General features: G+C 39.1%; 1 protein-coding gene across 3 annotated transcripts; it reads right to left on the bottom strand.

Moving 5' to 3' along the window:
• Positions 1 to 5,458: 5,458 nt before the first annotated feature.
• KRCC1 (lysine rich coiled-coil 1) lies at positions 5,459 to 24,919 on the bottom strand. Of its 3 annotated transcripts, XM_019942234.3 has the most exons (4): positions 24,762 to 24,919; positions 15,361 to 15,467; positions 14,825 to 14,997; positions 5,459 to 6,825 (listed from the first exon to the last, which is right to left on the bottom strand). In XM_019942234.3, the coding sequence occupies exon 4, from the start codon at positions 6,804 to 6,806 to the stop codon at positions 6,033 to 6,035; it is 774 nt and encodes a 257-aa protein (XP_019797793.2). In that variant the 5' UTR covers positions 6,807 to 6,825; positions 14,825 to 14,997; positions 15,361 to 15,467; positions 24,762 to 24,919; the 3' UTR covers positions 5,459 to 6,032. The 3 variants fall into 3 exon arrangements, with proteins under 3 accessions (XP_019797793.2, XP_019797792.2, XP_019797791.2); XM_019942233.3 differs by lacking the exon at positions 14,825 to 14,997; XM_019942232.3 differs by lacking the exons at positions 14,825 to 14,997; positions 15,361 to 15,467; positions 24,762 to 24,919 and adding an exon at positions 7,135 to 7,159.
• Between the last annotated feature and the right edge of the window lie 300 nt (positions 24,920 to 25,219).

Genomic DNA, 25,219 nt, shown 5'->3' with positions numbered 1-25,219 from the left:
GTGTCCACTGTTATCAGGGACTCTGGTCTTCAGGCAACCTGTGATACATTTCTTTGATTTGGACATCCATCCTGCCTGGGAGGGTTGTCCTTTTCTTTGGCTTCTTTCTTTTTTTAAAAAAAAAATTATTTAATTAATAATTAATTAATTATTTTTGGCTGCTTTGGGTCTTCGTTGCTGCACGCGGCCTTTCTCTAGTTGCGGTGAGCGGGTGCTACTCTTCCTTGCAGTGTGCAGGCTTCTCTTGTTGCAGCGCATGGGCTCTAGGCACGCAGGTTCAGTAGTTGTGGCACGTGGGCTTCAGTAGTTGTGGCTCGCGAGCTCTAGAGCGCAGGCTCAGTAGTTGTGGCGCACGGGCTTAGTTGCTCCGTGGCATGTGGGATCTTCCCGGACCAGGGATCAAACCCGTGTACCCTGGGTTGGCAGGCGGATTCTTAACCACTGCTCCACCAGGGAAGCCCTTTGGCTTGTTTCTTGTCTGCAGAGGTCCATACTTTACGTTCCCAGAGGAGCCAGCTAAGTCACTGAGTGCCCCTGCATACATCGCTGTGGGGGGGGGGCGCTGGAATGGGGTGGCAGGTGATGATAGTGGCAGGGAATAGCCTAGAGTGCACTCCCTCCCCAACCCCAATGACTAGTGCTGTGGCCTGGGGCATGCACCTGGTAGCTTGGCCTCTGCTGCCCCAGGCTCCCTCTGGCATTCTAGATTTGAGGACTGCTTACAAAGCACTACAGCTGTGTACCCCAGCCTGAGGACGGCCACCATTCCAGCCTGCAGAGGTTGGTTCTTTTTATTATTGAGTGTTTATGCTGTGCCAGGAACTTCACATATATTTCCTCGTTTAATCCTCAAAAGAGCCCTCCATGGGTAATTGTTTTATCTCTGCATCACAGGTGAAAAAACTGAGACTCAGATTAAGAAACTCACCTAAAGTCATGCAGTATATAGTTTTTGCTGCATTATAAACTGCCACAAAACTTATGATTTAAAACAGCAAACATTTATTTCTCACAATTTTGTGAGTTGTTTGGGCTGGCTCAGTGCGGGCTGGGTGGCCAAGGTGCCTTGTATCTGGTGAAGAGGAAAAGAGTTCAATGGCACCTGGGTGGTGCCGACGTAGCCACACGTCTCTCATTATTCAGTACGGCGTGTACGAGGTGGCTGAGCTCCGAAAGCAGCATGAGGGCAAGCACAGGCACTTTCTAAATCCAGCTCCCATCTTATTTGCTGTTCTCCCATTGGCCAAAGCAGGTCACATGGCCAAGCCCAGCCTTATTGGATGGGAAACAAGGGGTGGCTACAGGGAGGGGAAATTATCGCTGTCATTTTCCCCGACAACGAATCTACCACGCACAGCTTGTAAGTGCCCAACTGAAATTCAAAGCCAAAGTTGTCAGAGTTGAAAGCTCAACTGTCTTGGGGTCTGAGAATTCAGAACACTCCATGCGTTGCCCAAAGTCAACAGTCAACTGTTTTGCAAATGTGTATACATATTGTTGTCATTCATAAAAAAATAGAGAGTTTTAAATGTTTGTGCTGCTTCATCGATTCTTCTTCTTTAGAGACTCCAGTATATTTGGATCTCCTTTGCTCATCTCTTATCTTTATCGCCTTCTTGCAAGGTGTAAATTTACTTTTGTTGGATTATCTTCATTACTCTCTTTCTTACCGTTTATTTCCCTGTTCTTTCTATGGTGTCTATACTCTCTTGTATTCCTTTTATTTCTGAAATGATTTTTTTTTCTTTTACTAATTTTTTCCTGTGTCTGTCAAGGTCATTGTTTAGTAACCATGTCTGGCTCAAATTTGATGCTCAATGAATATTTTTGACTAAAAAAATACAATTACTTTTTCTTTACTGCATTATATTTTATTTTTCTTGGAATTAATTGTTGTCTTTTTCAGTTGCATAGTTGTCTGGCCATTTTATTTCAGAGTTCTTTTTCCACTTTATGTGCTTTTCTTAAAGCTTTAATTGCTTTCTTGATGTCTTGCAGCCTTGTTTGAAGGGTCAGATTAGAGTTTTCATCTGCTTTGTGTTTGCATTTTTCTGGTGTCTTGTCAAAGTATTTTAGTCCAATTTTCTTTTGTAACACTTTGTGTGGCTAGATCATATTCTCCTCCTCCTTTCCAAAGTTTAAATGAAATGTGGTGACCTGGACTACTGTGAACACATTTTTGTGGAGAGGGAATGGCCTAGGGTACCTTTCCCAGCATCATGGCTTGAGGGCTCCCTGTTGTTTCAGTGAAGGGCTCAAAATATGGCTACTTCTCTGCCTTTCAGAGCTAAGTTTGCTTCAGAAAAGTTTTTCTGCTCTATTTCCTACAGGCCTACGGGTCTTGCTTGGCAAGGTGGTATTCTCACCTCAGATGTATTTTGCTGTCGCAGAATTTTCTGGGTTCTTCATCTGGGACCTTCTCCCTACTATTGGTACCTTCTCTTTCCCTTACCTCTGGTGTTACTTCCCTGATCTATTAGGTTTCTTAGCCTAGCAGTTTTCTTTTCAGGTAAGGCTTTGTCTTTCTGGAAGGAAATATTTGCTGGATAGTTTTGAAATCCTCAGTGCTAGATGACCATGATACTATTTGGTCTCTCAGTACTCCTGTTGCTGGTTTTGCGCTCACCAGCTCAGAGCCTCTGATGACTTCTCCCAGTTTTCAGCTTCTCTCAGACCTATTAGTCCTGTTTGGTACAAATAAAACCAAAATAATACCAGAGATAAATGATGGTTTGGGTCAGGGTGGTGGCAATGAAGATGGGGAGAATTGGACAATAGGAGAGATAATTTGGTGATATAACCAGGAGGAATCACTGATGGCTCTGATGTAGGAGAGAGTCAAGTGTGCTTTTAGTGATTTTTGGCTTGAACAATCAAGACGGTGCTGTTATTTGCAGAGATGAGGAAGACTGAGGGAAGAATGACTGGTGACGAGGGATGTAAGTGCCCTTTTGGTGTTCTAGGTGGAAATAACAACAAATGCAGTTGGTTATGAGTCTAGAACTCAGGGGGAAAATCTAGTCTAGAAATAGAAATTTAGAGGTCATCAACTGCCTTAGTTTGGGCTGCTGTAACACGTTACCATAGACTGGGTGGCTCAGCTAGCTCTCTGACCTCTTCTTATCAGGGCACTAAGCCCATTCGTGAGGGCTCCACCCTCATGACCTAATTACCTCCCAAAGGTAGGGAGGTACCTGCTCCATATACCATTACATTGGGGATTAGATGTCAACATATGAATTTGGGGGATGACACAAACATTCAGTCCACAAATCAACATACAGGTGAATTTAAAGCCATGAGCCTGGATGAGATCACTTAGGATGTGCAATTAGAAAGAGTGGTGGTCTGGGATTGGCTCCTGATGCAATATACATGATGCATTTAGAGGTGGGTGGAAGAGGAACCAGTAAATGAGCCCATAAGGAGCAGCAGCTATGGAGGTAGGAAAAAATCAGGAGAATGTGGTGCTATGCAAGCTGAGAGAGGAATGTTTCAAGGAAGAGGGACTGATTGACCAAATGGAAGCTGCTGAGAGGCTGAATTGAATACAAATAAAAAATATCCATTGGATTTGAGAACATGGAAGTCATTGGAGACTTTGATAAGAGCAGCCTCGGAGGAATGGTAGGAACAGAAACTAGAATAGGTGGAGGTGAGAATGAGAGGTGTCAGTATAGACAGCTGTTGTAGACAAGTTTGATGTAAAAGAGAAAGGAGATAGCTGAAAGAGGATGTAGGGTGTCAAGGGAGTTTTGTTTTTCTGTTTGTTTGCTTTGTTTTTTGAAGAGGGGAAACAGAAGCTTGTTTGCATATAAAGGAATAATCCAGTAGAGGAGAGATTCAAGGTGCAGGAGAGAGATGAAGTCCTTGAAAAGGTAAAAGGGTGTAGGATTCAGTGCATGAGGGGAGGGATTTGTCTTTATTAAGAGCAGGGACACTATTATTGTAGAGAAGACAGAGAACAGAATACTTGAGGGAAGTTTATAGATCCAGTGGTAGGACAATGAATAAGTCCCCCTCTGAAGGCTTTTGTTTTTTTTATTGGAGTGTGAGGTGAGGTCATCAGCTGAGAGGAAGGGGGCCCTGTATGGCAGGTACCAGGGAGGGGAAGGTTTGAGGAGAGAGGGGAAAATATAAGACATCGCTGAGGATGGGAAATTTACTAGGGAAACCTGATGGGTTGGAGGTTTGTGGTCATTAGTGTAAAATAAAATGGGTCACCTACCCTCTCTCCCTCCTCCCCTTCCTTCTTTTTTTTTTTAATGTATTTTATTTATTTATTTTTATTTATTTATTGGCTGCGTTGGGTCTTTGTTGCCGCGTGCGGGCTTTCTCTAGTTGTGGTGAGCAGGGGCTACTCTTCGTTGCAGTGCGCGGGCTTCTCATTGTGGTGGCTTCTCTTGTTGCAGAGCACGGGCTCTAAGCGCGCAGGCTTCAGTAGTTGTGGCACGCAGTCTCAGTAGTTGTGGCATGCGGGCTCAGTAGTTGTGGCTCATGGGCTCTAGAGTGCAGGCTCAGTAGTTGCGGCGCACGGGCTTAGTTGCTCTGTGGCATGTGGGATCTTCCTGGACCAGGGCTTGAACCCATGTCCCCTGCATTTGCAGGCGGATTCTTAACCACTGCGCCACCGGGGGAGCCCTCCTTCCTTTCTTCTTTGCTATTTGGGACCCACTGAGGTAGGAAGCTAGGCAAGGTGGGGACCCAGAGAGGTGTCAGAGCTGAGTAAGGCAGCAGCCTAGCAAGGGTGGTGAGACTGGTTACATGCAGAGAGTTGAGTAGGGGAAGGGAATATATATGATTAAAAATAATTTAAGCAAAGTAATTTTAAAGTTAATATTACAATAAACATGTAAGCACAACATTGTAGAATGCAAAGAGAGTTTTCATATCACAGCATCTTGTTGTTATCCAAAGCATTTTAGAGGCCAGTCCTTCTAGGTATATTTGATAATGAGGAAAATAAAGTGAATTCCCCAAAGTCACATAACAACTTGATGGCATAGTTGAGTCTAGAATCCTGGGATTCAGATTCCCAGGTCACCACTCTTTCTACAACAAAACAGCAGTGCTCAAAGACTTGATCTGCTTATCGTAAAAAAGTGGATTATCAGAATGAAAACACTGGTCAGGAAAGAATATTCCAATGGCTTTTTTTTTTTTTTTTTGCCACATCACACACCATGGGGGATCTTAGTTCCCTGACTAGGGTTGGAACCTGTCCCCCTGCAGTGGAAGCTCGGATTCTTAACCACGGGACTGCCAGGGAAGTCCCTCTAATGGCATTTTCTTATAAATTCCCCAATTTCAACTATTTGGAAAAATTGTGGTCGTTCAGGTTTCTGCCCTAAAAAGTGGGTTTATATATGCTCAGTTATTGCTCTTCCAGAAGAACATCTTTGTTGAATAGGAACACATCACTGTGTGCTCAAAAATGCAGAAATCAGAAAACAAAAAAAAATGTAGAAATTAGAACTTTATTATATTATAAACATTTCCAGAATATAAACTGATTTTGTATCAAGACTTCTTGAAACGTTTAAAACTGTATGTAACTTAAGCTTATTATAATGTATGTCATTTTCCACTTTCCAATCTAGAAAATATACTGCAAGTTAGATCTAGCGAAGGGAAAAAAAAATCAATCTAAACTGCTTCACAGATATATAAAAACACCCACCCCAAACTAAAAGCCAATCAAGAAATAGATTCTGTAAAGCCTATTAATCCTCCAATTTAAAATAAATGACCTCCCAAGGGAAAAATACTTCCACCATCATAGCAATTTGATGAATAAAAGCAGAGCCACCCTCATTAAGGGAAATTACATTACGCATAAGAAAAATGTAGTAATGATTTTAGAAGAGAAGAAAAGTAATTTCCATGTTGGAGAGCAAGTACATTAAATGTTTTCTGTTCACTTAGGCTCTGTACCTGTTCACATGAAAAGAGCGATATGAACGTGGACAACGTAAAACCAAGCTCCTCAACTATTTTTTCAGTTTAACCTCAGGAGAACCAATGCAAGAGCTTCAAAATCCAAGGATAGACTGGTCCCAAAGCATCTCCTCTTCTGTCCTTTCTTTCCCTTGTTCCTTTTTCTCTTTTCTACGCTTACGTTTCTCTTTCTTAGAGGCTACATCTCGGCTTTTTTTCTCCTTTTGGTTCTTAGGCTTTTCTGTACTGACTCTGACTGTTTCCGCCTCTGTTTTGTTTCTTTGGATGCTCTTGTGTTTGTCTAAATCTATTTCCTCATAAGCTTTCTTCCTCTTATGCTTGGGCCGCTCCTCTTCTGGCTTTTCCTGGCCATCCTCTGGGTGCCTTTTTCTCTTCTGATGTATCTGTTTATAACTAGCTTGATGGGCACTGGTACTGTTTTCTAAGGAGAGGTGCCTGTAAACTCCAGATTCTACACTGTATGAGCTACAGTTATACTCTTGTTGACTAAAGTTCAGGGCTACTGGTTTTCCTGAGAAACAGTCCCTGGTGAATTGACAGTTGCTCAGGGAGTCTAGTCTCAGCCTGCTGTCATGAGCTGGTAGCCACAGAGGTAACCGCTTCTCCACTGCTTGTGAGATATTGCATGGTCTTCGGTAGGTCTGGATGGGTTCATAAGGGAGTCTTTGATCAAACATTCTACCCCTGGGTCTAGAATCAACCTCTTCTTTGTATCCACAGGTTTCCAAATAATCCTCTCTCATCTTTCTGAAACAAGTCTTTGGCTCTAAGCCTCTGGCTTTCTGCACTTTGATATAATCTTCAAGTTCATCTTGAAAAGAGTCAGATGTCTTCTTTGAACGATTCATTAGGTTGACAAGGGATTCTCTGTAGAGAAGATGGGAGAAAATTCTTCTTACTATATTATTTTATGCTGAATATTTCCTTTACTCTTGAAAAGAGTCTCAAAAAACAAAATAAAGAAGCCCAAACAAATTAAAACTACTTTGGCATGAAAGTTAAACATCATGACATTAAATGCCAAAAAGGAGCATCAGAAAGGTCAAATACTGCCTAGGCCACTCACAAATAATTTTATCTTTCTCAGAAGCGGGATGAAGAGGGTAGAAAGGAGCTGACATATAGAATTCTTTTGTAGGGCTAAAAACGTAAGGAATTAGGGATACAACAACTTACACATCCATGGTGACTGTCCTGATCTGAATGTTCAAACAATTTCTAAAGTTCAGAATAGTCAATTTTTTGTATACTGTTGTCTAAGAAAAGAAATAAACCATAGAGAAGTAATTTGATCTTTAAAAATCTTCTGTTTACTCACACAAAATAAAATGAACACATATACTCACCTGACTAGAGTATTTTAAGACTTAATAATAAAAGGATGTTTGTAAAATGGTTTGGGAATGCTGGAAATTAGAAATTCAGCTATGAGACAAAACTAATCGTAGGTACAGGGCATGAGGAAAGACGAGGGACAAGAGTTCCGTATCTTCCGAACAGGGTCTTGGATTTCATTCCATTACTTCTGATTGGTGAAAAAAGCATTCTAGAATGCCTTCTGGTTTGTTCTCTATTAAAGCACTGGTGGGAGGGGTAAGGAAGGAAATGGAGGTGACAGCTGAGAGGGGCTAGGATTTATATGTAGAGAAAAGTTTCAAAAGAAATTTAAATCAGATAATGCTAGTCTTTGTTTGCTTGTTTAAATTTCTTTTGGCAGGTGGGGGCAGTACAACTACTATTTCTCTTTCTCTCCACCCACCTCAAATCCTGCGTTACAAATCTAGCAGAAAAGGTACTCACTATGAGATGATAATGTGCTAGATATTTTTGTGTTGTACTTTATTTCCAAAAATTAGGAGGCAGCGTAACCCATGTAGAATCACACATTTCTGTCCATTAACAGAACAAGTCTGAGAGCAAAATCTAGAGTCACTAGTGATCAGCTAGCTTTACTGGCAATTTGAGATTAAAAAGAAAATCTAAATGAAGCCTAATTTGGTGAGCCAGAATATTCAGCCCTTATTCTACTCAAACAATATAAAAATTCTGACTAGAGCAAAATAATGTAACAAATAATTGATTAAATATGGGTAAAAAAATTTGAACAGACACTTCAGAAAAGAATATATACAAATGGACAATAAACAAATGAAAGATGCTCAGTGTCATTCGTCATCAAGTAAATGTCAATTAAAAGCACAAAAAGGTACTACTTCACACTCACTAGAAAGACTGAAATTAAAGAGACTGGTGAGGATGTGCAACAACTGGAATTCTCATACATTGCTGGTAGGGATGTAAAATGATACAACTACTTGGAAGACAGTCTGGTAGTTTCTGAGGAAGTTAAACATACACCTCACATACGATCCAGTTATTCCACTCCTAGATATTTATCCAAAAGAAAAGGAAGTATATGTCCACATAAAGACTTATACATGAATGTTCATAGCAGTGTTATTTGTAATAGCCCTGGAAAGGAAAAAAAAAAAAAACCCAAATATTGATCAACAGGTGAATGCATAAATCAAATAGTGGTATCTCTATAGAATGGAATCAATGATAAAAAGGAATAGGTTATTGATACACTTGAAATAGATGAATCTCAAAATCATCATGCTGAATGAAAGAAGCCTGACAAAAGAGTACATACTATATTATTCCGTATATATAAAGCTCTTGAAAATGGAAACTAACCTGTAGTAACACAGTGGTTGCTTGGGGATGAGGCAGGAAAAAGTACGAGGGAGTGATTGTAAATGGCACTTTTGTGGGTATGGATATGTTTACTATCTTAATTGTGGTGATCATTTCATAGGTATATACACCTCTCAAGACCTATCAAATTGTATACCTGGAATACATACAGTTTACTGTATGTCAACTATACCTCAATAAAACTGTTAAAAGTCACTAATAAGATTAAAAAGATGTTGATAATTGTTAAAACTGGATGGTGGGTGCATGAGCGTTCATAATACTGCTTTCTCTCCTTATATGTTTAAATATGTTTTATAATAAAAAGATTTCACCTCATAGCCGCTAGGCTGGCTATAATCAAAAAGACAGAGAGGTGCCACTTGTTGAGACACAGATCAAGGAAGAGCCCCTGTAGCAATCATCTATCCTATAAGCTTATAGCCTCATCCACCAGAGGGCAGACAGCAGAAGCAAGAAAAACTATGATTCTGCAGCCTGCGGAAGGAAAATCACATTCACAGAAAGATAGACAAAATGAAAAGACAGAGGACATTGTACCAGATGAAGGAACAAAGTAAAACCCCAGAAAAACAACTAAATGAAGTGGAGATAGGCAACCTTCCAGAAAAAGAATTCAGAATAATGATAGTGAAGATGATCCAGGATCTTGGAAAAAGAATGGAGGCAAAGATTGAGAAGATGCAAGAAATGTTTAACAAAGACCTAGAAGAATTAAAGAACAAACACCTAGAAGAATTAAAGAACAAACAAACAGAGATGAACAATACAATAACTGAAATGAAAAATACACTAGAAGGAATCAATAACAGAATAACTGAGGCAGAAGAACGGATAAGTGACCTACCTGGAAGACAGAATGGTGGAATTCACTGCCACGGAATAGAATAAAGAAAAAAGAATGCAAAGAAATGAAGACAGCCTAAGGGACCTCTGGGACAACATTAAACTCATCAACATTCGCATTATAGGGGTCCCAGAAGGAGAAGAGAGAGAGAAAGGACCCAAGAAAATATTTGAAGAGATTATAGTCAAAAACTTCCCTAACATGGGAAAGGAAACAGCCACCCAAGTCCAGGAAGCACAGAGAGTCCCAGGCAGGATAAACCCAAGGAGAAACACGCTGAGACACATAGTAATCAAATTGACAAAAATTAAAGACAAAGAAAAATTATTGAAAGCAACAAGGGAAAAATGACAAATAACATACAAGGGAACTCCCATAAGGTTAACAGCTGATTTCTCAGCAGAAACTCTAGAAGCCAGAAGGAAGTGGCAAGATATACTTAAAGTGATGAAAGGGAAGAACCTACAACCAAGATTACTCTACCTGGCAAGGATCTCACTCAGATTTGATGGAGAAATCAAAAGCTTTACAGACAAGCAAAAGCTAAGAGAATTCAGCACCACCAAACCAGCTTACAACAAATGCTAAAGGAACTTCTCTAAGTGGGAAACACAAGAGAAGAAAATGACCTACAAAAACAAACCCAAAACAATTAAGAAAACGGTAATAGGAACATACATATCAATAATTACCTTAAATGTGAATGGATTAAATACACCAACGAAAAGACACAGACTGGCTGAATGGATACAAAAACAAGACCCATATATATGCTGTCTACAAGAGACCCACTTCAGACCTAGGGACACATACAGACTGAAAGTGAGGGGATGGAAAAAGATATTCCATGCAAATGGAAATCAAAAGAAAGCTGGAGTAGCAATATTCATGTCATATAAAAGAGACTTTAAAATAAAGAATGTTACAAGACACAAGGAAGGACACTACATAATGATCAAGGCATCATCCAAGAAGAAGATATAACAATTATAAATATATATAGACCCAACATAGGAGCACCTCAATACATAAGGCAACCACTAACAGCTATAAAAGAGGAAATTGACAGTAACACAATAATAATGGGGGACTTTAACCCCTCACTTACATCAATGGACAGATCATCCAAACAGAAAATTCATAAGGAAACACAAGCTTTAAATAACACAATAGACCAGATAGATTTAACTGATATTTATAGGACATTCCATCCAAAAACAGCAGATTACACTTTCTTCTCAAGTGCTCATAGATCATTCTCTAGGATAGATCACATCTTGGGTCACAAATCAAGCCTCAGTAAATTTAAGAAAATTGAAATCATATCAAGCATCTTTTCTGACCACAACGCTATGAGATTAGAAATCAATTACAGGGGAAAAAATGTAAAAAAACAAACACATGGAGGCTAAACAATACGTTACTAAATAACCAAGAGATCACTGAAGAAATCAAAGAGGAAATCAAAAAATACCTAGAGACAAATGACAATGAAAACATGACGATCCAAAACCTATGGGATGCAGCAAAAGCAGTTCTAAGAGGGAAGTTTATAGCAATATAAGCTTACCTCAAGAAACAATAAAAATCTCAAACAAACAATCTAAACTTACACCTAAAGGAACTAGAGAAAGAAGAACAAACAAAAACCGAAGTTAGTAGAAGGAAAGAAATCATAAAGATCAGAGCAGAAATAAATGAAATAGAAACAAAGAAAACAATAGCAAAGATCAATAAAACTAAAAGGTGGTTCTTTGAGAAGATAAACAAAATGATAAACCATTAGCCAGACTCATCAAGAAAAAGAGGGAGAGAACTCAAATCAATGAAATTAGAAATGAAAAAGGAGAAGTTACAACAAACACTGCAGAAATACAAAGCATCCTAAGAGACTACTACAAGCAACTCTATGCCAATAAAACGGACAACCTGGAAGAAATAGACACATCCTTGGAAAGGTATAGACACATAGGTATAACCTTCTAAAACTGACCAGGAAGAAATAGAAAATATGAACAGACCAATCACAAGTAATGAAATTGAACCTGTGATTAAAAATCTTCCAACAAACAAAAGTCCAGGACCAGATGGCTTCACAGGTGAAACTGTAGAGGAAGGAAAACTCCCAAATTCATTCTATAAGGCTACCATCACCCTGATACCAAAACCAGACAAAGATACTACAAAAAAAGAAAATTACAGACTAATATCACTGATGAATATAGATGCAAAAATCCTCAACAAAATACTAGCAAATGGAATCCAACAACACATTAAAAGGATCATACACCGTGATCAAGTGGGATTTATCCCAGGGATGCAAGGATTCTTCAATATATGCAAATCAATCCATGTGATACACCATATTAACAAATTGAAGAAGAAAAACCATACGATCATCTCAATAGATCAGAAAAAGCTTTTGACAAAATTCAACACCCATTTATGATAAAAACTCTCCAGAGAGTGGGCATAGAGGGAACCTACCTCAACATAATACAGGCCATATATGACAAACCCACAGCAACATCATTCTCAATGGTGAAAAACTAAAAGCATTTCCTCTAAGATCAGAAACAAGACAAGGATGTCCACTCTCGCCACTATTATTCAATATAGCTTTGCAGGTCCTAGCCATGGCAATCAGAGAAGAAAAAGAAATAAAAGGAATACAAATTGCAAAAGAAGAAGTAAAACTGTCACTGCCTGCAGATGACATGACACTACACATAGAGCATCCTAAAGATGCCACCAGAAAACTACTAGAGCTAATCAATGAATTTGGTAAAGTTGCAGGATACAAAATTAATGCACAGAAATCTCTTGCATTCCTATACACTAACAACAAAAGATCAGAAAGAGAAATTAAGGAAACACTCCCATTTACCACTGCAACAAAAAGAATAAAATACCTAGGAATAAACCTTCCTAGGTAGACAAAAGGCCTGTATGCAGAAAAGTATAAGACACTGATGAAAGAAATTAAAGACGATACCAACAGATGGAGAGATATACCATGTTCTTGGATGGGAAGAATCAATATTGTGAAAATGACTATACTCCCAAAGCAATCTACAGGTTCAATGCAATCCCTATCAAATTACCAAAGGCACTTTTTACATAACTAGAACAAAAAAATCTTAAAATTTGTATGGAGACACAAAAGATCCTGAATAGCTAAAGCAGTCTTGAGGGAAAAAAATGGAGCTGGAAGAATCAGACTCCCTGACTTCAGACTATACTACAAAGCTACAGTAATCAAGACAATATGGTACTGTCACAAAAACAGAAATATAGATCAATGGAACAAGATAGAAAGCCCAGAGATAAACCCACGCACCTATGGTCAACTAATCTATGACAAAGGAGGCAAGGATATACAATGGAGAAAAGACAGTCTCTTCAATAAGTGATGCTGGGAAAACTGGACAGCTAGTTACATGTAAAAGAATGAGACTAGAACACTCCCTAACACCATAAATAAAAATAAACTAAAAATGGATTAGAGACCTAAATGTAAGACCAGACACTATAAAACTCTTAGAGGAAAACATAGGAAGAACACTCTTTGACATAAATCACAGCAGGATCTTTTTTGATCCACCTCCTAGAGTAATGGAAATAAAAACAAAAATAAACAAATGGGACCTAATGAAACTTAAAAGCTTTTGCAAAGCAAAGGAAACTACAAACAAGATGAAAAGACAACCCTCGGAATGGGAGAAAATATTTGCCAACGAATCAACGGACAAAGGATTAATCTCCAAAATATATAAACAGCTCAATATTAAAAAACAAACAAACAACCCAATCCAAAAATGGGCAGAAGACCTAAATAGACATTTCTCCAAAGAAGACATACAGATGGCCAACAAACACATGAAAGGATGCTCAACATCACTAATTATTAGAGAAATGCAAATCAAAACCACAATGAGGTATCACCTCACACCAGTTAGAATGGGCATCATAAGAACATCTACAAACAACAAATGCTGGAGAGGGTGTGGAGAAAAGGGAACCCTCTTGCACTATTGGTGGGAATGCAAATTGATACAGCCACTATGGAGAACAGTATGGAGGTTCCTTAAAAAACTAAAAATAGGGCTTCCCTGGTGGCGCAGTGGTTGAGAGTCCACCTGCCGATGCAGGGGATACAGGTTCGTGCCCTGGTCTGGGAAGATCCCACATGCTGTGGAGCGGCTAGGCCCGTGAGCCATGGACGCTGAGCCTGTGCATACGGAGCCTGTTGCTCCGCAATGGGAGAGGCCACAACAGTGAGAGGTCCGCGTACCGCAAAAAAAAAAACAAACTAAAAATAGAATTACCATATGACCCAACAATCCCACTACTGGGCATATACCCACAGAAAACTGTAATTCAAAAAGACACATGCACCCCAATGTTCACTGCAGCACTATTTACAATAGCCACGTCATGGAAGCAACCTAAATGCCCATCGACAGACGAATGGATAAAGAAAATGTGGTATATATATACAATGGAGTACTACTCAGCCATAAAAAGGAACTAAATTGGGTCATTTGCAGAGACATGGATGGATCTAGAGACTGTCATACAGAGTGAAGTAAGTCAGAAAGAGAAAAACAAATATCACATATTAACGCATATATGTGGAACCTAGAAAAATGGTACAGATGAACCTGTTTTCAGGGCAGAAATAGAAACACAGATGTAGAGAACAAACGTATGGACACCAAGGGGGGGAAAGTGGTGGTGGGGTGGTGGTGTGATGAACTGGGAGATTGGGATTGACATATATACACTAATATGTATAAAATGGATAACTCATAAGAACCTGCTGTATAAAAAAAGACAAAAAAAGACATAATAATAAGTGTTGGCAAAAAGGAGGAAAAACTGGAAACTTCATTCATTCTTGGTGCAAATATAAAATGTGCAGCTACTTTGGAAAACAGTTTGGCAGTTCCTCAAAGTGTCAAACATAGAGTTACCACGTAACCCCAGCAATTTCACTCTTAGGTTTCAACGCAAGAGGACTGAAAATCTATGTCCACACAAAAAGTTGTACAAAAATGTACACAGCAGCACTATTCCTAACAGCTAAAGGCAGAAATGACTCAGTGATCATCAACTGATGAATGGATAAATAAAATGTGGCAATTCACACAATGGAATATTATTCAGCAATAAAAAGGAATGAAATACTAATAAATAGTACAACGTGGATGAACCTTGAAGACATGCAGAGTGAAAGAATCCAATCCCAAAAGATCACAGATGGTGCAGAGATCAATGAAGAGGTGAATGGAACCTTACCCTTATCAGGTTGAGAACTTGGTGGAGAAATTTGATCATATTCACCCATTAATTGCTTCAGTTTCTTAGCATGAACTTTCCCCAAATAGTGACACGGTGCAACAACTGAGCTAAAAACCATGATGCAGAGATTTAAAAATCTATTTTTTGTCCAATACTCCACTCCCATTTACCTGAAACCAAACACAATCTTGTTATAACAATTAAATAATTCAAAGTTTAGAATTACATCAACATAGATCAATCATCTGAAAACGCATAAAATGCATCTTCAATTTCTTATTTTGCTCCCTGTAAATCTGAAAGTAAAGCTAACTTTTTGAGTATGTATTTTACCCTTGAAAAATAAATAATATTGTTTATTTTAGAGAAAGTGATCCAAAGTTTACACCTCTGAATTTGAAGATAGCACTCATGAGTTTTAATATATCTGATCTGAATTAACAGTTTTAAGAGTTTTGCTTGCTTTCAAGTCAAAGTACCAGCTTCAGTATAAAAAATACTAACAATTTAGAAGCCCTTTATTTTCAACCTACCTCATAATGTGAAATCCACTGCAATTCAAATTATGGCACTATTCCTTACAAGCCTTTTACAAAAGGTATCTGTAAAAAGTTCAGTCTTTGCTCATTCAACGTGGTATCTATGAATAAAATAAAGGGAGGTAAGACATTTAGGGTAATATTTTCAATCTTCAACTGAATATCATTTCATATACCATCTCAAACCTTAATTTCCTAAGTGCTTGCAAGGCTAACGTACTGGCTTTTTGCTTATTAGAATGACAATTTTAGTATAAAAACATCTAGTAAGCCTCTGATATTTACTATGGTAATATATTTTTTAGTCCAGAAAATACCATTCTGAAGGAGAAGTTATTAGGGCACCAGTAGAACTCTGGACTTTATGGAAATGATCTGGGGCATCCAGCCTTAGTACTTCGTGTCTTACAGCAGACTTGTTACTGACTTCTACTGACCTCTGTAATCGCTAAAATCCCAGAGGTAGCATCTCTCTCCCCACATTGGCTGTCTTCTCCCATCTGGTACTTAATGTAATTGACTAATTTCTCTAAATGCAGGACTTTACACTTCATCTTGTAATGGGTTTAGGCCACCTAAACCTCTGACAATCTTTAAAATTCAAATTGTTTTAATCTTGACATTTGCTACTTTTGCCACACATAGTTTTTATATGCATTCAGTCTATGTGTTCATCCATGTTACTGGTGAAAACTTTAAGTAGGAAGACAGTAAGATAACACCTATGGCATGCTACAAAGAATTCACCTCTTTCCTTCATCTAGGATTGCTCTATTCATTCCCAATAAGAAAGACATTAAGAATTTCATAGAATCTGAGTTTATTCCAAAATTAAATTCAGCATCTTTATGTGAACATTCTATGCTTCTCCACGGCGCTCCCCACCATCTTCCTTCTATGAGTCTGATTATTCAAATCTATTTGTACTATATAAATGTCTTATTTTTCCATTTTATTAATATTTGAAAAATACATGACATGTCTTCCTAAATTGTAACTATTCTTTCTACAGCAATCGTTCTCAATCTCAACCATTTTGACCAAAGCATTCTATACAGTCAGACAAGTGAACTCTTATTGCCTGGAGGTCTAGGGAGTATACAGCCTAGAGATCAATCACAGAAAGATGTATTTCAAGTTTCATGATTAACCTTAAAACCTCATGAACTTCTTGAATTCTAGTCTTAAAACATCCAGTTTATGTAAAAGTTTTAACTTAATCTTTAAATAAAATGTGCCATTTAAACTTCAAGTACCTCCTGGCACACTGCTGGATACCCCAAAATCTCACGGAAAACTGAGTGTCCTCACTGAAGAATATGATCCCACAACATTCCTCTGATCTACCAGATGGTTCACAAAAGAAAATAAGGCATGGCATCACTTGTACTTTTAGTAAACCTGAAATTGCCTTTTATGGTCACTTCAAAGTATTACATTTACAAGTCACCTATTAATAATTTGTTCTGTAACACTTACCCAGCATTGCCCTTACCATGTACCAGGTACTATTTCAGCACTTAAGAATAGTAACTAATTTTATCCTCCTAAGAAGCCTATGGGCTAAGTACTGTTATGATTCATAGTTAATAGATGAGGAAACTGAGGCATAGAAAAGTTGAGGAACATGTCTGTGATTGCAGTTAATAAATGACAGGAGCAGTCTGGCTCCAGAATCTGTTATTAACTGATATGCTTGGCTGCCTTTCCAACTGATGTAAAACTTCTCCACGTCTGGAATCCACTTCTCCGCTTTTACAAAACCTGAAATATTTTCTGATCTCCAGGGCTTTACACAGCTCTCCATTTAAAAAAATGAAAAGTTAGCCACAAAATGGTGGAACGCATTCTTATTTCATACATCAGACAAAGGACTTATATCTAGAATAAATAAAGAACTCTATGACTCAATAATAAGACAAACTCAGTTAAAATGGGCAAACAATTTGAACAGACATTTCAGAAAAAATAAAGAAACAGCCAAGTAAATGCGAATTAAAACCAGAAGATAATACTACACCATCATCAGAAGGACTAAATTAAAAGGACTGAAAATACCAAGTGTTGGTAAGGACGCTGAACAACTGGAACTCCCATACACTACTAGTTAGAATTTAAAATGGTACAACTTTACAATCTGACAATTTCTTTGAAAGTTAAATACCTACTATATGATCCGGTCATTTCACTCATATGTATTTGCCCAAGAGAACTGAAAACATATGTCCATGCAAAGACCTGTACATGAATATTCACAGCAGCTTTATTTGTAATAGCCCAAAACTGAAACAACCCTAATGTCTATCAACAAGGGAATGGGTAAACAAAATGTGGTATATCCATACAACAGAATTATTCAGCTGTAAAAATGAACGAAATAGCAAGACATACAACATGGATGAATCACAAAATCATCATGTTGAGTAAGACACAAAAGAGTACCTACTATGAGTCTACTTATAAAAAGTTCTAGAAATGCAAACTAATCTATAGTGATAGAAAGCAGATTAGTGGTTGCCAGGGACAGGGGCGGAGGGAGGGATGGACTGTAAAGGGGCAGGAGGAAACTGCTGGGGTTGGTGGAAACATTCGGCATTTTGTTTATGAAGGTGGTTTCATGGGAGTATACACCTGTCAAAAACTCATTGAACTGTACACTTTAAATAAGTGTCGTTTATTGTAAGTATATCTCAGTAAAGTGTACGAGAGGACCTTAAAGATCTATAATGAATGTTTTGAAAAAAAAATTCTACCTTAATTTGTTAAACTGGAGTTTTAAGTGTTGGCTTTGTTTCTAGAAAGATCACCCACCTAACAAAGCTCGAGTCACCTATGCAGAACTACTGGTTGTCATACTATGTTAATTATCTCATTGCTTCTAGGAGCCAGACATAGGGACTCTAGAGTCAGTTCTGGCATTTGTTAGTTATATGACCTTGGTCAAGTTTCTCAACCTCTAACACAGGATATAACATACACCTCAGAGTTGCTGTGTGTCTTAAGGAAATCACTAAATGTAAAGTGCTTAGAAGAGTGCATGGCACATAGTGAGTGCTGTACAGCTGAGCTGTTTTTATTGCTATTCAGGATTTCATCTACTTAACTGATAGAACGAAATGTTTTTCCAACCAATTATTCTAGTAACTACAGAAAGTAGAAAAGGTTATGGGTAAACAGGTCAGGAGTGCCTGACAGGAGTACCTATCTATTCTTTGTATTTCAAGCTAACTCATGTTTCAGAGGGACTTTGTTTTTTTGGTGTTTTTTTTTTTAATGAAAGCTGAAAGTTCAACTTGATCCTTATTATCTTTTCTGATTGCTCTGATTTTAAACCAACTCTTTATAAAGATTTCAGTTTACGTCCTGTGTTAATGTCTGCTACATACAATGTCTAAAAGAATATGGAGTGTCAAGCAGAAACACGCAGGCTATTTACAAGCTGGTATTAGGTCTCAAGCAAGAAATAGTTTGTCTCTTCTGAAACTAACCTGGAGTATTTTTTCAGTTGTACCTTCTAAAATTTTTGGAAAAAATCTAGCAAAATTCTGAAAACTTGACATTCCTATTTGTACACCACAAGCCTAGTTATAGACCAACACTCACAATGCCATTTACTTCCAGGAAAGATATCATAGTGGAAAGAGAAAGAAAATGGAATCTTTTATTTTGGAGAAATGAAACTATGCACGTTGTTATTCAATTGCTGTACAAGGTTTGGTCTTTTTTATTTCAATATTAGTAGCTAAAGCCATTGCAAAAGCTAAAGTAATAAAAACACTGCACGTGAACTACTGAGTTAAATATGAAACACACGAAGAGTATGAATTACTCGTAATTCAAAACTGTCTAAAAAATGCTTCATATCTTAATAAAATACTAAGAACCACTCCACTTTTCCTAATTCTAGACCTGTCAGAGAGAATTTGTTACATTCCAACCACCCTTTTAGAAATAGCAAAACCTGAATTTAACTTTTGCATTGTATGAAATGTTTTTAATATGCCTCAATAGGTTTAATAGGTTGAACGAGCAAATCAACTCAATTTGAGTGAAAAATTTACTAAAATTTTTCACGCCCACAGCACATTATTTGATTTGTATTGTGACATGGTATTAAAACATAGTACAGCATAAAGGTTTTAAAAATATTTATTAAATATCTTTAATCACTTAAGAAAAAAATGTTTGAGCAAAATTAGGAATGTTAATTTGCTGAGTTTTAGGTGTAATTAGGTTCCCTTTAATAAATTCTTCCTCTTTAATAAATATACCAAATTAATGGCATGGTCCTATACTTTTAAACTTAGTTCACTAAGAAGCATTAAAAGACAATTTTCCCCACTATTTGCATCTTCTTTCTCTCAGCAATGTTATGTAGCATTCACTGTACTTTGTTAAAGTTATCCAAAAGTATTTTGGTTTTTGATGCAATAGTAAATAGAATTTTTTAAAAAATCTCAATGTCTAATTGCTTGTTGCTAACATTTAGAAATACTATTGGATTTGTATATTGACCTTGTATTTCGTGTCCTTTATGATAAACTCACTTCTTATTCTAGTAGCATTTCCCAAAATTCCTTGGGGGTTTTCTACATAGATGATCATAGCATCTGCAAATAAAGACAGTGTGATTTCTTCCTCTCCTATCTGTAAACGTTTTTCTTTTTCTTGTCTGACTATACTGGTTAGGGCCGCTAGTACAATACTGAAAAGAAGTGGTAAGGATGGATATCCTTGCCTTGTTCCTGGCTCTTGAGATTTGCAATCTTTTAATACCATTATAATCTTAGGAAAGACTAAGTAGAACACAGCACTAAGTTTTAGGAGACTAGGTAACTGATTCTGTTATCTTAACCAAAGTATGCTGGGACTTCCCTGGTGGTCCAGTGGTTAGGACTCTGCGCTTCCACTGCAGGGGGCACAGGTTCGATCCCTGGTTGGGGAACTAATAAGATTCTGCATGTCGAGTGGTGCGGCCAAAAACAAAAAAACCCCAAAGGAACCATTAACCAAAGTATGCTGTTTTATTTCTTTTTGTTTTGACTTTGAGGGTCAAATCCCATTTAAGAAGTTTTGAGAGATGCAGCGTGTACCTGTTAGCATCATGAATATTCTTAACTGTGTTAGTTATTAACCTTGCCTTTTCAGGAAATGAGATTAGTATGTGACCTACGAGTTTGCCAAGCTCTAGCTATTTTACACTAATACTACAACCATAAAAGTAACTGAGGATTTACTATGGCATATTTCCAATGACAAAATACAAAGAAATTAACAAAATCATTAATTACAGGCACTAGTTACATGCTTAACATAAAATATGTCTTAACTTAAACTAAACCTTTGAACATCAATAATTATATGTAATCTATGGCTAGCTAGCTCAAGGCTCTTGCTTGTGAAATTAGTTTTACTTGGACCCATGGCAGACATCCTATGTCAGAATGCCACCAAATACATGCCAGTCCTCCTAAAAGATCAGTAAACGTGAATGGGTCTGTGAATGCTCTTGTCCTAACACACAGTACCTGGTCCATAGTAGGAGCTCTAACTGTTTTCTGAATAAATGTAAGAAGGGCTGTTAACTAGATTTTCTGTCAGTTGACTCGAATCTCTGCTTACTGTCAAGAAAACAAAGGAACATTTTTGGCAATTGCTATGTAAATGGATTTATGATTCAATAAGAATTCAGAAATGTTCTTCATTCTTAAAATGAGTCTAATTTTTTTTCCTAAAAAGCAGATAAGCAAGAACTGTTTGCTGTGGTTTTGTTTTTACTGATTTCTTAGGAATATTATTACTCAGTAGAACATTTTTTTTTTTTTTTTTGTGGTACGCGGGCCCCTCACTGTTATGGCCTCTCTCGCTGCGGAGCACAGGCTCCGGACGCGCAGGCCCAGCGGCCATGGCTCACGGGCCCAGCCGCTCCGCGGCATGTGGGATCCTCCGGGACGGGGGCACGAAGCCGTGTCCCCTGCATCGGCAGGCGGACTCTCAACCACTGCGCCACCAGGGAAGCCCCTCAATAACATTTTTAACTATCAAAAATATCTGAGAAACTTGACTGAATGAATTACAAAGTGTCCTGGAAAATCTTTCCCTTGACCATAAATGCAATGCATATTTCTTTTCATATAAGTCTGGTCATGTGGTATTTCTTTGGGTTTTTGTGATTGAGTTTAATTTCTCAATTTCCTATTTATAATCTTACACCGTCTATATATTCCCTGATCGCTAATTTTTAATCCTTACTGAGCTTTGTTTATTATCAAGCCCAATACAGAGGAGCTCCTTATAAGAGTGTTACAGCTATAGGTGAAAATGGATCTGCAGTTTTAATAGTATCAGGATCTTGAAAGTGAGAGTGGAATTTTAATAACTGGAAGCATGCCAATTCTTTGATACCTTTTGGAGGAATCTCCTAATATAGTCTTTTAAGAAAAAAGAAGATACTGGCCAAGTACTAAGCAAATTTTTTTTTCTCTTCTTGTTCATGTACTATTATATTGGCAATTACGTTAGGCTTTTATAAATATCTAAACTAAAAATACCTTGGGTCCTACTCCTACTAGTGTTTTAAACAGCATATCAAATATTTACGTGTTAAGTAGCAGTTAACTGAAAAGTTAATAGGATATTTACTCAAAGCGACAAGAGGTAATTTTTAGATAACAAGTTGTATTTTGTTTTTCAAATCCTAGTGGTCTCAAGCATAACTCAACAGACTTCATTAGTCTTTGAATGTCATTTGATGGCCATTAGAGGTCAAAGTTTCACGTTTTATGAATTGCTGTTCTAGTACACAGCCAGGCCATGGAAAGAATACCAGTATGGAGCAGCAAAATCAGTTCACAGTTTTAGAGCTGTCAAGGAGCTCAGTTTAGTTAGTGCAGACTTCCTCAACCTCGACACTACTGACGTTTTCAGTCGGATAATCCTTTGTTGTTTGTGTTGCTGGCCTGTGCATTTTAGGTTGTTTGCGGCATCTCTGGCCTATACCAAGTAGATGCCAGTAGCACCTGTAATCACCAAGCCCTTTCTTGTCCAGTGGCAAAAACCAAGGGGAAAAAAAAAAAGGCTCCAAACACTGTTAAATGTCCTCTGAGGAGGGGGTGGGGCAAAAGCACCCCTGATTTGAGAACCACTCAGTTGGGCTAGTCCAACTCCCCTCCCCACAGATGACAAAACTCAAGTCCAGGAAGTTTGGGACTTAGGGTCATACAGCTAGTTAAGAAATTAGCATTAGAACTTAACAGTCAAGACTCCTATTCCAGTATTCTCATACCACCTTGAAGCAGTATAGAAAAGTAACTGCTAGCGTTGTGTGAACTGATTTAAAGTGTTTAGTAATTGCACATATTCAAAGTCATTGCAAAAAACCAAGTCTGGCAGAAAGCTGTATTTTTTTTTTTTTCGTAAGAAACTGTTTCCAAATCTTCCTGTGATGTGGCCATGGGAGCTAAGATGAATTGTAGTCTTGACACATATAAACTGCTCAGGCTTACTTGTTAGTGAAAGGCAGGAAATCTGGTACGAAAGCAGAAAATTCAAGAGATTTTATTTTTTAATATCCTAACAATCATACTAACCCAGGCTGATTGAAGACACTAAATCTAGTCTTCCAAAGGTTGTCTTCACTAAGGGACTTAATGGAACATCATTTGGTTGCAATGAAATTCTAACTTCCATTTTTAGTGAATGGAATTTATATAAAGTTCTTACAAAATGTTTTAAGAAATTTATAATACTTTACTGTTTGCCATTCCTCCAAGTGAAAGGTATAAGATTACCGAATACCACACAAAAATAGAGTATATTGTGGAAGAGGATGAAAATAAAAATTATTTTAATGAAGTTACTATATTTACTGTTGTCCCTCAGGAAAAAAGAAATTAAATTATCCAACAATGTTCTGGCTTCCACCATCTTTCTCTCTGGAGACAAAAAGCAACATAAGGCAACACTGCAAATACTAGAAATTAATTATGAAGATGGCGTAACGTTTTACTAGATCTTCTGCAGTGGGATCAAGCTCCACCGTCTAAAATCCTTTCCAAAACTTCCTTAAAGCCTAAACTCAGGGTTTGGAACCAGCAGTTTGTTTGCAGGTATACAATAATTGTAGAAACTCAAACATCTCTTAGATTGAGATGATCAAGAAATAGCTTTATGTGTTAGGGAAAATGTGCTGGTGAAAACTCTAGGCAGATATACTCCTTCCAAACTTCTGCACAAAGGCTTGACCAAACTTTAACTTGGCCTCCAGCAGCCTGTGGCTACGGCCCTCGGATGAACCAGCCCCATTTTGAGCTCAGATCTGGAAAAAGTTGGGGCTGTCAAAAGACATTTACTGTTTGTTCTAGCCAACACCTGATGACAGGTCCCTGGCCGCTCTTTAGTACTTAACTAAAAAGGGATTACGATTGTGAACCCTTGCTCTGTCCCTCTGAGATGTATGTGTGTACCTCCTACAACTTAGGAGTGTCTTTCTCAAGGATCTGGAAGCCATTCCTTTGCAGTGTAATCATCAGGAAGGACAGGGCCTCTGTCTCCCAGTCCCTGTGGGAAAACAGAATCCTCACTTCCGTAACTGCCAGCGAACTGACACAGCTCGCCTGATGCAAGGACACTACCCAACCCTTTGTAATTCTGCACGTCCCTGCCTCTACTTGAGCTCCACCTTGCCCCATTCCTACATTTTCTCTTTAAACCCCCCCGGACACCTCTGCGCAAATCGGAATGGAGCTCAGCTCTTTTCCTACTGTCAGTAGTTGCTGAATAAAAGCTGTTTTCGCCGCCCCGATGTCCTGCTTTATTAGCTTTGACGCGGGCAGGTACATATTAAAACTCAGACCACTGTCAAGATAGGGCTGTAAATCTTAGAGGCTTGTTTTACACGGCGTAATCCTCAAAAACCCGGGCAAACTCTACAAAGTGATCCCTCAAAAGCCTCACCCCCTTCTCTCCTCTAGGGCCCGGCACCTTCAAGCTCGCGTGTTTACTTCCTACTCTCCCAGAACTCCGAACTCCACTTCTCCCCACGTGTGAGTGAGGTCGCTACTTTCCAGGATGTTGATTTCACCCTGCGCAGGTCTACGCCCTTCCACGTCTGGAGCCTTTTCTCTCCTCGTCTCTGTCCCCTCGATCTCTGAGTGTCCTCATCACCCCCTTCCCTCTCCCTGACGCTTCAGACCCACGGCCTCGGCCTGGTCGCCTCTCTCCCGCTCCAACCTCAGCTTCCCCGGCAGCGATCCGTGTGGGGGCCCCGGCGCCCGTTTCCGGGCGTGGCGGGTGGAGAGGGGAGCGTACTCTCCGGGCCCGCCCGGCCTCTCCCGGGCCGTGGGGTCGAGGGGCTGAACGCCTGGGCCGCCCCCGCTGCCGGGGCGGGAACTCACCTTCTCTGAGGCAGGGGCGGCCGTCTACAACTACTGTCCCCCTCCCCGCCAACACCGCCGGCCGGTGGGTAGGCCGAGGTGCAGTAGGCGGAGAGGCAGGGACAACCGCTGCCTCCGCAGCCGAGCTAGCGGGGTGGGGGCAAGAGGCGGAGACCTGACTTCCGGAGGGGAAGTCGCCGCCACCACCAGCGGCTAACGGGACGGCACCGCCCCCATGGCGGCGAGGCGCGCTACTGCGCTTGCCCAGCAGCCCCGCTCCCAGAAAGCCCCGTTTAGCCCCGCCTTCCTGTTTACCCCGCCCCCTTCGTCCGCTACTTCCGGGGCTCGGTTCTAACCTGGCTCGCGCCTGCTGTTCTTCGGCTGCTCCGGGTCTCTCCGTTGGAAGGAAGGAAACGCTCGTGGGGCCGCTGACCTTGGGAGAGTGAATTTCAAACCACTAAGAAAAACAGTCAGGAAAT

Source organism: Tursiops truncatus, chromosome 14, assembly GCF_011762595.2.
Source record: "Tursiops truncatus isolate mTurTru1 chromosome 14, mTurTru1.mat.Y, whole genome shotgun sequence".
NCBI lineage: Eukaryota > Metazoa > Chordata > Mammalia > Artiodactyla > Delphinidae > Tursiops > Tursiops truncatus.
This window is presented reverse-complemented; position numbering and strand designations above follow the sequence as displayed.